The sequence below is a fragment of the Balearica regulorum genome, chromosome 12, assembly GCF_011004875.1.
Source record: "Balearica regulorum gibbericeps isolate bBalReg1 chromosome 12, bBalReg1.pri, whole genome shotgun sequence".
In the NCBI taxonomy this organism is placed as follows: Eukaryota; Metazoa; Chordata; class Aves; order Gruiformes; family Gruidae; genus Balearica; species Balearica regulorum.
Genome location: NC_046195.1, coordinates 14,966,135 through 14,980,793, shown reverse-complemented (window position 1 = coordinate 14,980,793; position 14,659 = coordinate 14,966,135). Strand labels below are relative to the sequence as shown.

General features: G+C 55.2%; 2 protein-coding genes across 3 annotated transcripts in view; one reads left to right on the top strand and one right to left on the bottom strand.

Annotated features, from left to right (window-relative positions):
• The window catches only part of FANCI (FA complementation group I), a 24,462-nt gene extending 20,241 nt beyond the window's left edge, over nucleotides 1–4,221 (top strand). For both annotated transcript variants that reach the window (XM_075765109.1, XM_075765108.1), the window contains exons 32-37: nucleotides 423–479; nucleotides 560–619; nucleotides 1,353–1,439; nucleotides 2,452–2,547; nucleotides 3,125–3,250; nucleotides 4,085–4,221. In XM_075765109.1, coding sequence (XP_075621224.1) covers nucleotides 423–479; nucleotides 560–619; nucleotides 1,353–1,439; nucleotides 2,452–2,547; nucleotides 3,125–3,250; nucleotides 4,085–4,150 — 492 coding nt within the window. In that variant the 3' untranslated portion in view covers nucleotides 4,151–4,221. The remainder of the gene's footprint in view (nucleotides 1–422; nucleotides 480–559; nucleotides 620–1,352; nucleotides 1,440–2,451; nucleotides 2,548–3,124; nucleotides 3,251–4,084) is intronic.
• POLG (DNA polymerase gamma, catalytic subunit) lies at nucleotides 3,759–14,659 on the bottom strand. The gene is made up of 22 exons (XM_075765111.1): nucleotides 14,007–14,659; nucleotides 13,500–13,695; nucleotides 12,879–13,046; nucleotides 12,486–12,632; nucleotides 12,201–12,280; nucleotides 11,552–11,734; nucleotides 11,261–11,421; nucleotides 10,919–11,042; nucleotides 10,624–10,848; nucleotides 10,363–10,483; nucleotides 10,102–10,173; nucleotides 9,866–9,988; nucleotides 9,458–9,618; nucleotides 9,283–9,336; nucleotides 9,068–9,185; nucleotides 8,457–8,592; nucleotides 8,098–8,344; nucleotides 7,879–8,001; nucleotides 7,399–7,570; nucleotides 6,923–7,131; nucleotides 5,668–5,828; nucleotides 3,759–4,595 (listed from the first exon to the last, which is right to left on the bottom strand). The coding sequence occupies exons 1-22, from the start codon at nucleotides 14,597–14,599 to the stop codon at nucleotides 4,534–4,536; spliced, it is 3,636 nt and encodes a 1,211-aa protein (XP_075621226.1). The 5' UTR covers nucleotides 14,600–14,659; the 3' UTR covers nucleotides 3,759–4,533.

Here is a 14,659-nt window from a genome sequence, read left to right as displayed (position 1 = left end):
GTTGTACCAGTGGAGAGAAAGGAAAACTTCTCTTCAGCTGAATTTGACTGTGCATTGCTTGGAGAGGTTCTTTCCAGTCTATCTTGTAGGTTCCTCTGTGTGCAGCTGTGTGCCACAATGAATGACACTAGTGATGTTCTCAGTCCTGCCCTTCCCACTCATTCCCATCTAAGGCTTGAAGCATCAGACCTGGGGGAGCCGGCCATGAAAACAGGCCAATGGAGCTAGTCTGAGATAAGCTGGTGAATTCCCTTGGCTCTCTCACAGCTCTGGAATGTAGACATGGCGTTTGGGATACAGCAAGCCACGGGGGAGGATAGTTCTTGCAAATCCTGCTCTCCCCACTGTGCCGTTAGACAAGCTGTTTTGAGCCCTGCCTGGAAGCAGCATACCTAGAAGAAACTCTCCTGTTTTCCTTGTAGTACATCCAAGCTTGCCGCAGCACCTCCAGTACGATTCCAGGAAGGCTAGAAAAGCTGGTGAGTGTGGGCAAATTGCTGGAGGAAATGGCTCATTGCCTTGAGGTGGGAGTAACACCAACTTCTCTGCTTCTCTGCAGGTGAAGCTCTCAGGTTCCCATTTGACCCCCCAGTGTTACTCATTCATTACTTATGTACAGGTAAGGCCTAAATTAACTGGCAAAATCACAGTCAGTCCGTCTGATGCTGAGTGGTGTATCAGCTGCAGTACATGGGCACCTTTGGGGATTATTAATCTTCTTGACATGACTTGAGTTTCTTATAGTTCAAGCTTTACTATGTCAAATAATAGTGTAAGACATTTCAGCACCATTGGGATGGAGCATGCTGATTTCTGCTTGAGCAGGGAAGGAAGAGTATTTGGGGACCTGGTTTTTAGTTGTTTGGGTTTTTTCCCTCTGTTCATGTGGCCTTTTTTTGGGTGAGATTACTACTGCTGTTAGCCACAATGGCAAATAAAGGTCAACAACACTGCGGTCGTCACAGTGTAAAGTAACGTGGGTGCCAAAGACTGCAGTGCCAAAGATGGGATTTAGCTGCTTGGAGAGGAATTGGGTGCTTGAGTGAGGACCACGGGAATTGTACAACAGATGTGGCATATTGGGGAAGGTGTAGTGGTGTGCAGAGCTATTACTTGTCAGGACTTCTCAGACATACATATTTCTGAATGTATAAATTATAAAATTAGTTTTTCTTGCCTTTTTTTTCTTTTGAGATTACCCCCCAATTCCATCCTTCTTGTATCGCTACCTTTCTGTTATCTAGCTGATAATGCTGTTAGCTGGCCAAAGCAAAGACTTCTCTGGCCTTACTTGGCTGGTCTTTCTTCCCTGCTTATCCTCTAACACCGCATCTTTTGGCATCCTCCTTCAGAACATCCACAGCGAGAGCTTAAGCTTTGCAGAAGAGAAAAAAAAGAAGAAGAAAGAGGATGAAGCTGCTGCAATCTCCACAGTCATGGTAAGATTGACTTGCTCTCTGTTACAACGTGGGCTGTATTTGAACATGGGATCATACCTCAAGGCTTATTTTACCTGGTGGCTTCTTATAGATCTCCAACGACCAATTGTCATTTGGGCCTTTAAGTAAAAATCAAATTTAATCTACCTTAACTTCAGAGAAAAGTGTAAAAGAAAACACCAAACAAAAGAATAAAAAAAACCCCACCCAAAAAAAGCTACCTTCACTAAATGCAGCCTAAAAACTCACAGACATGAAACAAAGGTCAAGTCTGCATAGTCTGTCTTGTCTGATATTTATTATTTGGGGTAAGCTATGAAATTACGGAAATGGGCTAATTTATTGGAACCAATATGGCACTCTGTTTTAAGTGTTTCTTAATTTTATCAGTACATTTAAAGATATAGTAGTGAATTCCAATAAAGTAAGGCAGTTGAGAATGAATGGATGATTTGATTGCGAGCAAGGGAGCGAGCTGGCAGGTTCCTGGGCTTTTGTCTTTTGTTTGCGCTCCCAGCCAGCATTTCCTCTGTCTCATCAGTTATCCCAGACATTCCTGTGATGTTAAGGGTTTAAAAGCCACAGGCATCATCTTCCTAGCTGTTCCCTGAGTGTATGGCAATGGGCCATTCTATTACCATGGGGAACAAACATCAGTGATGGTAAATAAACAGGGCAAAAACGTGGTGAAACAGCAATGTCCTCATTGCCTGGGAAGTGTATGTTTCTGATGCCTTTGCAGAGCTGGAGCAGAGGAAGTTTTGCTCTGATGGCTGTCAGGCCTATCAATCAATCAGGGCTGTGGACTGCAGGCAGAGTACGAAACAGTAACTCGTGGGAGACAATTTAAAACTGGTACCCAAGCTGGCAAGGCTTGCTGGGGCAGGACTGGTATGGAGCAAGGCTACGGAAGACACTTCTGTAAACTGGGAGTGTTGCAGTCTTCAGGTCATGCTACAGTGTCATTGTTCACTTCCCAATCTGACCTGTCACACTCCTTTCTGCATTTCAGGCCAAGGTGCTTCGGGACACCAAGCCAATCCCAAACCTGATTTTTGCAATAGAGCAATATGAGAAGTTCCTTATCCATCTCTCCAAGAAATCAAAGGTAATGTAAAGCAGAGCTCTTCTGTGACCTGGACTCAGTGAACAGTGGGATCAGTGGCACAGTGGAGGGCTATTGCTGAGTCCACCTTTTAACATCTGTATTAATGCTCAAATGAGGAAGGTGTAAGAACGTTGCACCTCTCTCAGCCTTTGCCCAAGCTCCTGGCCCACCGCTACAGAATTGCTGTCACACCGATACCAGGAGCTGTCAATGGCAGTACTGTCTGTGACCTAACATCATACTGTTTCTGCTTGAGCAGAAACTCACACACCTAATGCCAGTTTTCCTCACCCCTCTCCCCCAGCCTGTTTCATAAGCAGGAGAGAAATGTACCACGGTGAGGTACTACATGAGAGTGAGAGTAGCTGGTAATCAATGGGCTTTTACGAAAACACAAACAGGCCACGGGATTGCATGGGGGCAGGTGCTTTTTCACCTACCTTTTGCTTCAATCTGCATTACTACAGTGATGGACTCGGTCCCCGTGCTGTGCAAAGGACTAGGCAGGGTCGCAAACTAAACTAAGATGCTAATGGCATAATATCCTCTCTCCCTGGTTTCACCTTGGTTGCTGCAGGTGAACTTGATGCAATATATGAAGCTAAGCACCTCCCGGGACTTCCGCATCAATGCATCTATGCTAGACAGCGTGCTGCAGGAGCGTAACACAGAGGATGCTGAAAATGAGCCAGACAATGACCAGGTCAGAACTCATTAGCTGCTTTTATCAATAGGTTTCCCCCTCTTTTGAAGCCAATTGTTATTTGTTTGTGAGCTGTGCAGGTATATGTGAAATTAGAGCAGTTTGTCTTCCCTGGGTGAGCTCTCACTTTAAGACTAAGCTGATAGGAAGGTGTGAACAGTTAGTCTGGCTCACATCCCCTACACTCCAGCCCTCTGCCTCGACTGACCTTTATTTCCACGCACCAATTGCCTGTACTTCTGGTCTTAGGGAAGTGAGGCTGCTCTTAAGGCCTTGTTGTTTGCCTCAGCAAGCAGAGATCTGTCAGTGTTACCCCTGAGGACCTAATGGCTGGCCACAATCAGACCTTTGCAGCATGATGCAAAGTGGTTTTGCATCCAGGCTAACTTTTGTAGATAAACAGCTGGCAGGGCAAACTCTGCAAGGCATCCTTCTCCTCACACCCATCTCCTCTACTAGAAGGTAGCGGAGCCTGTGCTGGATAAAAAAAAAAAAAAACAACAACAAATTACTTTGGTGATTGTCCAGGTTTTTATTGATGCTTCTGTCCATATTTTCCTGAGTGTTTCAACAAGCCAAACCCCAGCACAAACAGTCCCTGTCCTGTGCCATTCATAACCTGTGGTCTCAGTTCCAGCATGAATTGGGGGGGGTGTCCATGGGGAAAGCCTCAGTGGGTGAGAAGAGCGCCATATTCAGGTCATTTTGTTAGGCAGGATAAAGAGCTGGATCTTGTTCTGCATATCTGGTTTCTTGTTTTAGGTAAACATTCCTTAGACTAACCAGACAAAAACAATCACACTCTATACTGCTACTCTCTCCCTCCCTCTCCAGAGCAGCACCACAGAGCAGACAGATGAGAACCAGGAACCCAAAAAGAAAAGACAGCGAAAAAAATAAAGCTAGGGTTGCCGCTGCTGCCTCCTCCTACAGTGCCTGTTCTGCAGCAGACTCGTCTTGGTCTTGGAGAACTGCATGTATGGAGATGATGGTTTGTTGTTTCTCTTGCCAAATACTTATGATTCCTTCCTTTGTGCCCATGGGTGTGCAAGCAGCGACTCTGGCCCCTGTCTCAGGTTTTACAGGTGGTTGCTGTCCTCAGAAGCACCTCTGCTATTTGAATGTGCTGCTATCAAAATCTTCTTCCCCAGGAACATCCCTTCTTACAGCAAAAAGGAAACAGAGTGACTGGGATCAGACCCTGCCAAAAGTTCTCCTTCTGAAAGGACAGCCAGGCTCTGGCACGCTCTCTGGACAATTGTCATTCTGGCACTCTAGCGTCATCACTTCTTCTCCAGCGAACCTTTGGTTATTTCAATTAGCTGATATATATCCAGTGCTTCTCCTGGAAGACAATGGGACAATCAGTTCCCTGCATTCTGCAGTACACTCAGAGACTGTGTAACATAAGAGACTGACGGTCATGATTTACTTTAGTTCAGAGCATGTAGCACAAAAAGCCCTAAATTTATTCAAACTTCTGTTTTGTGTGGCGGTGTGAACACAGGAACCAGCACCAGTAGGAAGCTGGAAACACGAGCTGTTCTACTTTGGAGCTGAAGCTTGCTGCTGTGTGCAGCTCCCCAGAAGCAGAGATGTGACAGCTTCCTCTGGTGAGGCTGGTTTTGCTGTTACGTTTTTGCTGGCCCTGATGTGATGCACTTGTTTAATTTGCCTTGTTCTTGGTGAGATCAGAAGTACCCTTTTTGCCCCAGAACACAAAGCCTGTTTCTAAAAGCACCCTTTGCCTGTAAGACTCCTAATAAAGGCTACTGAAGGGTGGAGTGTCTGAGATGTCCAATGGCTGAGAGAACAAACCCGAGGGCAGGTTCTTCTCCTTATCTGGGAAAATGCTGCTGCACATCAAGGAGGAGCTGTTTAAAGCAGCTCCCGGCCAAGAGTTAAATGTTTGCTTGCAGTAGTTAGAGGGTTGTACTGACTGCAGATAGGGACAACTGTAGGCCTTGGGATGGGTGGGGACGGAGAGAAAGCACCTGAGCCTGGAAAATCAAAACGCACAAGGTCATTGAGGCACCTCATTTCAGCGAGGGAACAATTCAATCTTGGGCTGTGTTAAAAGCAGGTGGGGGGGGGGCTCTTCTCTGAGAGGCACAAAGCAAACATGCATGGGATCACAAAGCAAACGTGCATGGGATAACAGAGCCATGTCCAGCTCATGCCTGTCAGGAATATTTGGAAGCAGCAGCACAAACTACTCGGGGAGTGTAAAAGGAAAGAGAGAGACAGAGTGGGGCGGGCACCAGGGTGGCTGTTGCCCTGCAGGCCAGGCGATGGGGAAGTGAGGGGCTTGCAAGGTGCCTCTGCTGCACAGAGCTGCTTAGGCCAAGTGCTCTGCCTAAGCTGGGGAGGCTCGTGCAGGGGGGAGCACAGGGTTAGCTTGCACGGGCACCACTCACCTTGAGGGATGCCATATTTCTTCTCCATGCCAGTTGGATTTGATGGTGTCACACAGTTCATGGTCACCTCTTTCCTTAAGCACTGGTCCACATCCACTGCACTGAAGAAAGCCACTGACTGTGGCAGATCCTGGAGGCCCAGTTTGTAGGCAAACATGCACCTGGAAGAACAAGAGACCAGGTGGGACAGTGCTAAACATCACCCTTAGCCTTGTCACACCTGGCTCTGACCAGCCACAGCTCCACAAAATGCTGGCCAGCCATCACTAACAGGTTGCTCTGCACCCACGTCACCCAGCAGCTGGAAGACGAGGTGCTTTTTAACTACTGGGTAGCAGGAGGGTCAAGTATTGCTGAAGTGGACGTGCGAGGAACAGAGTAACAGTACATTGAGCCTCTGCGGAAGAAAGGAAGGACCCAACCCTTTGCTGCTGGCTAATCCTCGCGGGCAGAGCCGATGCTGGATTTTCCCAGCAGGAAGCCCTGTGCTCACAGGAGCTGGCACAAAGGCACGAACGTCAAGGCACCTGCCCCCGCTGCGCCTGCCGCACCGGCACAGAAAGGCTGTTTGCTGTATCCCTGCCTCGGTGCAAAAGAAAACAGCTCAGCTTTGGCCAATTCCGGTATAACCACGTACCCCACAGCACTGGGAAGGGGATTTGGCAAAGCTGGCTGTGCCAGACCCGGCTCAAAGGGAGCCTTTTGAGGGCAGGAGCTTTTTATGCTGAGCTTAACTTTGCATGGGGCAGGAAAGCAGCGGGAACATCCCATGCTGTGGAAAGGGCAGTAGCTCTGGTGCTTGCTACAAAGACAACAAGCCGTGCCCCTTGCTGTCCCCTGAAGGCAGAGGGGAGATGACGGATGGGACATTTCAGGTTCTTAGCTGCTCAATCAAGCCCAAGGGCTGCTGCCACCTGAAGGGAACGGGAAGTGAGGCGCTCGCATCCCAGCAAACTGGAACAGTTAGCCCCATCTCTGCAGGAGCCAAAAGCTGACTATATCCCCCTCTTGCCAAAACATCCTCCCTGGAAATTGAAGCTGAGCTCCATTTACAGCCACCCAAGTCACACGTGAAGGAACTGCAACCTCCAGCGCTGCCAGCTTCCCTTGAGCAGAAGAAAACTCCTCTGCACCAGCTTGCTGCAAGCAAAGATAACGACCCCTTTGTGTCACCCCAGTCCCTTGAGCTTGCCCTGTCCTAACCCAGAGGCGTTGGCACTCATCCCCCAGAGACACCACAGCCGTCACATCTCACCGCGTGAGGAGGTTGGTGATCTGCAGGGCCAGGGCTGCTCGGTAGCGATCCTGCTGCTGGACCAGGTAGCGCACCTCGTCGTGGATGCTGATGCAGAAGCGCCCGTTGATGTCAAACTCCTCGAAGAGCCACTTCATGGCGACCAGCATGAGGTGCAGGTAGTCAACGGCTGAGCTCTGCACCACCCAGTTCACTCTGCTGGTCAGAAACTGGTGGAAGGAAACACAGATGGATGCTAGGGAAGCAGCAGGGTCCAGGGCCTCGTACTGATACAGGAGACCTCCTGGGAGAAGCCCGTTAAATTCAGGGTTGTTGGGTTTTGTTGATGGCATGCAAATGAAGAACAGGGGCAATGGGCTGCTTCATGGCTCCAAGAGCATACTGGGTCTCCACCACCTAAGAAGGGCTGAACATGCGGTTTCCATTTCGGAGACGAGCAAAGCCAAGAGCTCAGCAGCACAGAGGCCCATCCTTACCTCCCCCTTGGCCACGGCAGGCTCCAGGGCCCTGCTGATGTGACAGCCCAGCACCGGGGTCTGCGGGGACGGGGATAAGGCAATGCTCTCCAGCTTGTTGAACATCTCGGACTCGGTGCCTCCAGCCCACACTCGGTGCTCCACCACATCCCACTTCTTCTTCCTCCGGGACCTGGCGGGGCAGAGGGGAAGTTTGCTGGAAGTGTGGGATGAGGCTGTGGGCCCCGTTTGAGACCCTCAACACTCCCTCCTGGTTTGGGGCAGCTGGATAAGCCTCTGCAGCCTCCTGCTGCTAATTGCTCATTGGGAGAGACTGGGAAAGACTGGGAGCCCCCAGAGCAAACGGGCTCAGCCCTGGGACAGCAGGGAGGGAGGATCTGGACCATCCAGCCCTGTCTCCCTTCTCTGCCTGCAGGGCTGCAGCTCCCTCTGCCGCACGCCCTGATGCCACCAGAGCCGTGCGGGGTCGGAGCTTCTCACCTTTTCATGGCTTCTCTCTGGAGCTGCTGGACATCCTGGGCCGACACTGATCCATCCTCTGCCCTGTCCACAGCCAGGTCCAGCTCCTTCAGCAGCCACTCTCCCTCCTCAGAGAGATGAAACCTGTAGGGGGGGAAGAGTGACCCACACCCAGGTCCTGTGGGACACCACCGCCATCCCTGTCCCCACTCGCCCTCCACCTCCCCAGGCAGCACCCACCTCCGGACGCCCTTGGTGACCGCGTACATCTGCTGAGCCTTCTCGCGCGCCTGCTGCTGCGTCAGCCGATGGTTGAACTGCATCAGCAGCCGCTCAGCGAAGGGCTGCCCGGCCCCGTAGATGCGCCCGTAGTTGAAGACCTTGGCGTGCTCCCGGCTGATGCCCACCGTGGCGGCCGTCTTGCTGTGCAGGTCTGTCGCGTTGCTCTTCTTTCCCTGCAGAGTCATCCAGCCGAAAGCTGTGCAGCCTGACGGAGTGGAGCAGGGGTTGGACACCAAACAGGACCAGGCTCGGGGCGGGGGGAGGTATCACCCCACTACCCAGCAAACCCATTCCCTGCGGGAACAGCGCCAGCTCACCATGCATGCCGGCAAAGTGTGCCTCGCCGAGGATGGCGGCTATCCAGAGCTCCTGGGAATCCACGTCCGCGCCCACCATGGAGTAGCCAGGGGGCACCTGGACCATGGCTTTCAGCTCGCTGCCCACCCGGTCAGCCTGCGGGACACGATGCCCAGCTCAGCACAAGCCCTGCACCTCCCTCTCCTCCTCAGCGGCAGGGAGCAGCCTACCCCCCCCAGCCATGGTGTGCCAGCACGGCGCTCCCCATGCCCTAAACTCTGCTCTGAAAGTCAAAAGTGAGTTTAACGCACACGCGGGGCATCGATCGCTCGGTTACTTCACCGGGGCTCCTCCAGCACAGAAGAAAGGAGCTTAGGGAAGGACAGAAACCGGCGCTTCAGTGTTTTCTTCTCCTTTCACCAAATTTTGAAGCTCAGGACCCTCTGCTGACTCTTTCTCCTCTCCCAGAGTCAAAGCACATGAGCAAGAGAAGGGCCCCAGCACTAGCCGTGCCACCTCAAACCCCAGCATCCAGCCCCAACTCCTATTTCCAACCCAGGCTGCTCCCACCAGTCCAAAACACACAGAGGGTGCCCAAAACACCCCCGCAAGGACCCGAGTGCAGCCATACCCGGGCGTTGCTGGCTGTCAGCCATGTGGGCTCCACCGCCCGGCGGGTGATGGTACCCGCGGTCACCACCTGCGGCAGGATGGCTCCGTAATCATCCTCCTCGTTATAGTCAGGGTGCCTGGGACAGAGGGGAGGCTGAGCATCATCCTGCAAGAGCCCTCCCGGAGCAGCAGAGAGGGGACCATGGTCCCAGCTGGGGCCGTTCCTCCCCATACCTGGTCACCACGCGAGGCAGCTCCCCTTTCTTCAGCCACACCACCATCTGGGAACTGGGGGGGACACATGGCAGGCAAGATGCTGAGCCCCTTCTGTGTCTGTATGACCTTCCCCAGCTGCAATGCAGCCTCTACCCGCAGGGATGTTGTGATTCAGCTGAAGGCAGCTGCTCACCTGATCCGCTTGTGAGCGTTCCGCCAAAACGAGATCATTTTGTTAATCTCAAGGGCTCTGGTCCCATGGGTGCGGCCCACAGCAGCCCGCAGGGTGCCATCCTCCATCTGGGGCAGGAAATCCTTGGCGAAAGGGCTTCCCACATTGTTAGCGTTCCCATCCTTTAGCAGCAAGAAAGGTGCTCAGCACACCACCACCTGACATCAGTAAAGCTCTGTGCATCCTCCTGCCCCAGCTAGAGATGCCTTTCCACCACCCTATCCCATGGGACAAGATCACAGGGGTCCCAGGAGTGCTACAGCACCGGAGTGACAGGTGAGGTGACAGAGCTGTGCGGCAGGACTGGGGGAGCTGGGATGCGGGGTGGCCAGGAAGCCCCCAGGAAGCCCCCAGGAGCACCCAACTTGCCTTGTGAGGCAGCTTGAAGAACCAGCACCCAGGGATGTTGACATCGTTGTAGGGACCATTGCCGTGATGGTACGAGGGCTGGCTCCTTGCCTCCACCGGCTCACACAGCTCATCCATCTCTTCCTGTGACCAATGATGTGAGGTGATGCCGGGAAGAACCCGCGGCGTGGTGGGAGGGGGAAATCAAGGAAGAAGAGACCAATCTGCCACCCCATCCCACAGGAACCCCCCTTTACCTGTGCCATGCTCTGGTCTACTCTGCCCATTTTCTCCTCCGTGTCCACCTCCAGCTGGCTCAGCTCCTCCACCTGCGGCACAGAGGGACCACAGGGAAGCTGGGTCAAACACCACTTCTCCAGGGATTTAATACTTACTAAAGGAAATGTCTTACTTCCAGTCCCTGGAGCCATGCACAGGGCTGGTTTTCGCACGCACATGGGAATAAGCCCAGTCCCACATCTCCCTCCCACCGAGGGACCCTCCATCCCTTCCTTCACCTTCTGCCACATCGTGCTGCCATCCACCACCAGCAGCTCATCCTCCACGGCAGGCTCCGGCCCCGGGGGCTGCTCCTTGCCTCTCTCCAGGCAGTGCTGCCTGTACAGGTACTCGATCACCCTGGCAGGGGAGAGGGCAGGGCTCACGCACCCACGATAGGGGCTTAGGCTCCTGGGCAACGCCAGGGCAGGGTCCTGGGGAGCTCCCAAATCCCCCCATAAGGCAGCCCCTAGCTTGGCACCCTGCTACATCCCCCTTACCTGTGCGGGCAGGGAGGGCCGTCGTCCTCCAAGGGGGCTGCGGGCAAATTGTCCTGCCGCCCAGGTACCAGGTAGCCCCAGCCATGCTTCTCCGAGTAATGGAGGGGGAAGCCGTCCCAGGCCAGGCGCATCAGCTTCGGGGTCACCCTCATCTGCAAGCTGATGAGGCTGGGTCCCGGCACCCACCCTGCCTCCTCCAGGCGCAGGCACAGCTTGCGGTACCAGCTGGGGAGCAGCAAGGATGGGTCAGAGAGCGCAGGGCAACCCCTGGGGACACCCAGGGTCCCCGACTCACCCCGGGTGGCCCGGCAGGTGCTGGAGTCTCTTGGGTTGCAGTGCAACAGTCTCCTTCAGACGCTCCAGGCAGACCCGGCTCGCAGGGGCTCTCAGCTCCTCATCCTCACCAGGGGGACCAGGGTCTGGTGGGGAAAGGAGAACTGGCTGGCAAAGAGCCCTCTGTGCTGCCCCATCGGGGATGGGGACCTGGAGCCAGCCCCCCACCACGCACCCCAGCATGGGGACACAGGCCAGCGATGCTTCACCCTGCCAACGCCAATGAACTGTATCCCTTCTTCTGCTCGCCTACAGGAAGACGTCCCTCGAGCATCCCTCGTCCCCAGGAACCACTCACACTCACCTTCCTGCAACTCCTGCACGGACCCGTCTGTGCCCACTCCCACTGTGGAGGCTTTGCTGTTCCTGTCCTGATCCTTCTTCTTCTTCTTCCCTGGATTCTTCTTCTGCTTAAACTCCTGAGTGTCCCATTCAAGATCCCAGAGCCAGGGATCATCCTTGTACCTACCGACACACCGTTGTCACACCGCAGCTTTGCTCCTGTCCCCAGCACCCGCCCGCAGCCCCCACAGCCACCCAGCGTCTGGTCTCTGTCCTGCGAGTGGCAGGACCTGCACCCCTAGCCCACGGGTACCTGTCCTCATGCAGCAGTTGGCAGGCATCGTTGGCCAGGTTCATCAGAGACTTCTTCATCTCCTTCTGCAGCTCCTCGTAGATGCCCTGAGCATCGTCTAGGTACCTCTTCCAGTTCCCATTGACCGGCAGGTAGGACACCCCCATCTCCAGCATCCCTGCAAATGTCACAGGGTGGGGGCACCTAGAGCCCAAAGCAGCGAGGAATTAGATGTCTATTGGCAAGGATTTGCCCTGGAAGCACCAGACTACGACAGACACGAACGTGTCTTCACCTAGAGTTTCCCAGCCCTGCACAACCCTCAATGCTCTTCCCCTAAACCTGTGAGGATCCCTGTACCTCTGCCTGCCCTGCACGTAAACTGCTGCCCTAAAAGCAACCCCGTGCACTAACCCCAAAGCTGTGTCGCTCTGATCTGCCTCACTAAGTCTGCTCACCTCCTCCATAAATGCGCTGTCATTTATTCCTTCCCACTTGCAGATGGGGAGTCTGAGGTCCCTTCTGAAACAGGGTTCAGGGCTCCCCCCCGAAACCTCCCACCACCACCCCAAGGACAAGAAGGGCCACACACATCCCCAGACAGACTGCAATCCTCCCTGCGGCCGGCCAAGACCACAGCCAACACCAGGCAGAGCTCAGCGGCTCTCACCTCTCCATGAAGAGCGGCAGCTGCTCCTGAAACACCTCGTGGGTGGCCTGGACATCGCGGGCACAGTACGACATCAGGTCCTGGGGGCAGAGGCAGGTGAGAGCAGGCAAAGCAGCCACCCCCCTGCCGGCACGGGGCAAGGCACCAGAGCTGCAGAAGGCTGGGGGGATGTCACAGCCCCACGCACACCCAGAGCCCTCACAAGAAAAGGCAGCAAAATGGAAACTCCTCCAGCAGCTGCTCCCGCCCTGCTCCCATCTCCAGCTCCCGCTGCCCATCCCGCACCTGGAAGTGATTCCTGATGTCGGCCATAGTCCCCTTCACAAAGAGCTCCCGCGCCTCCTTCTCCAGCGGCTCCCCCCCGACGTACAGCGCGTGCACGTCCGCCAGGTTGTTGATGCTGCTGACGTGCACCCAGTCCCACGAAGTGACCTGCGAACGACAGGGAGTGTCAGACAGGACAAGGGCTGGCCGCGGCCGAGGTCAGGAGGGGTGAAGCATGCCACTGCTGCATTTGAAACCAAGGCCACCTCATCTGAAAGGTGCTGGGAGAGATTCACCCAGCAGAGCTGCTCCAACAGCTCCTACTGTGCCAGTACGGGAGCAGATGGTCCCGGTACAGGAGCAAACGGTCCCCTGCCACCCACGCCACTGCAGCGGCTCAGCGCCCTTACTCACAGCTGGCCCCTCCGTTTTGCTGCGTGTTTTCTTTATGTGCTGCTTGACCTGCTGCATTCCCTTCCTCTTGCCGTGCTTGGCAGCCATCCAGAGGCTGCGCTGGAAGCCCGTCAGCCCCGAGATGGCCATGTGCATGCTCATGGTGTCCAGGAAACGCACCCGGGAGCCCTGGGACACATCGGGGGAGAGAGGAGAGGTGTTTTGGGATATGCTGGTGGAAAAACATGCTGCCAAACGTCGTGCAGCTGCCAGCAAGCACTGCCCTGTGTTACAGAGCTGCAAGTCCTCTGCTTGGGCTGCTTTTTGTCAAGGCAAAGCTTTCCCTCCCAGCACCCCTCTTTTGATAGCCAAGAGCACCCCCAGTGCAGGCTGCCAGCTGCTCAAAGGCTCCTGCCATGTCCCCAGCTGCAACTCTGCAGCCTCCAGCAACCTTATGGGGTGCAAGAGTATCCCTCTCTGAAGGCATTCAACCTCAACCCGTTCTGCAGGACAAGGCGAGCACAACCCTGGGGTATCTGTGCAGAACAGCATCTGCCAAAATAACCCTTAAAACGCAACGCAAACAACTATCCTGGTAACAAACAGCAGCTGCCGGCACGAAGCAACGGCACTGTGGGTTACCTGGATGAGGTACTGCTCTTTGATGAATGCCCGGTCGAATGCCACGTTGTGCCCCACCACCACTCTCTCTGGCCAGTCCTGCTTCCCAGCACAGCCAGCGCCAGCTGGGCTCTCCAGGGGAATGAGGTCGGCCAGGGTGAGGTGGCTGGACCAGGAGTACCGCTGCTCCAGCAGCCGCTTGCTGCACCACGAGTACCTGTGGAGGACAGGCAGCACCCCCACAGCTGTAAGAAATAAAGTAGGGGCTCCTGGGACCAAAAGCACCCCCTGTGACCTGGGGTGCTGAGCAGGATCCCACGCATGGGACAGCGGTGACTGACTCCGGGAGCGCTGCACTCGCTAACTCGTTGCAGGTCCCAGAGCCGCACTTTGGGGTTTTGCTGTTTTCCCTGCAAGCCGGTGGTGGTTTGCAGGAAGAGGCTCCGCTCGAGAGCATCCCCATCCTTCCCAAAACTGTCCTCCCCCCCACCACAACCCCACGCGTCCACCACCAGCACCACATCTCACCAGGCATGTGGAGAGACCGCCACGGCCAGCGTCGGGCAGTGGCCATCAGCCACGCACACCTCCACGTCCAACACCACCGCCCGCTCCTCGGGGAAGTCAACGGTTTCCGCTTGCCCATCGGGGCCATAGCGCGTCCAGCCGAGCTGCCATGCCCACTGCGAGGGCACGGGGGGCAGCTCACACCGCAGCAGCTCGTTGGCCGCCTCCAGGTAGGGCAGGCTCTGCTTCTGCGCCAGGAGGCGAAAATGCTCGTCGATGTTGTCCCCGTACATGCGGGGTAGCTGCAGGTCCACGTCGGGCAGCGTGGAGGTTTCCTTGCCCCACAGGTCGTGGTGTTGCAGGTGCTTCACGCTCCTCTGGATCTCCGCCGCCGAGTAGCGTACCTGGGCCCCGCGGAAGATCTGCTCGTGGAGGGTCCTGGACAGCATCTGGATGTTGAGGGGGTTCATGCGCCGCTGCCCCTCGGCAGGTTCCCGGCTCGGGTCCTCGGGCAGCGGGCGGCTGGAGGAGGAGCTGGAGGTGCATCGCCAGGGCTCGGTGCTGCGGGCTGCAGCGCAGCCCCTCACCGATCTCCTCCAGAGCAAGCGCCTCATCTCCCCCCTCCCCGGTCTGGGGACGCACTTCCAGCACGGGCCGCTCCCCACGGGTGACCG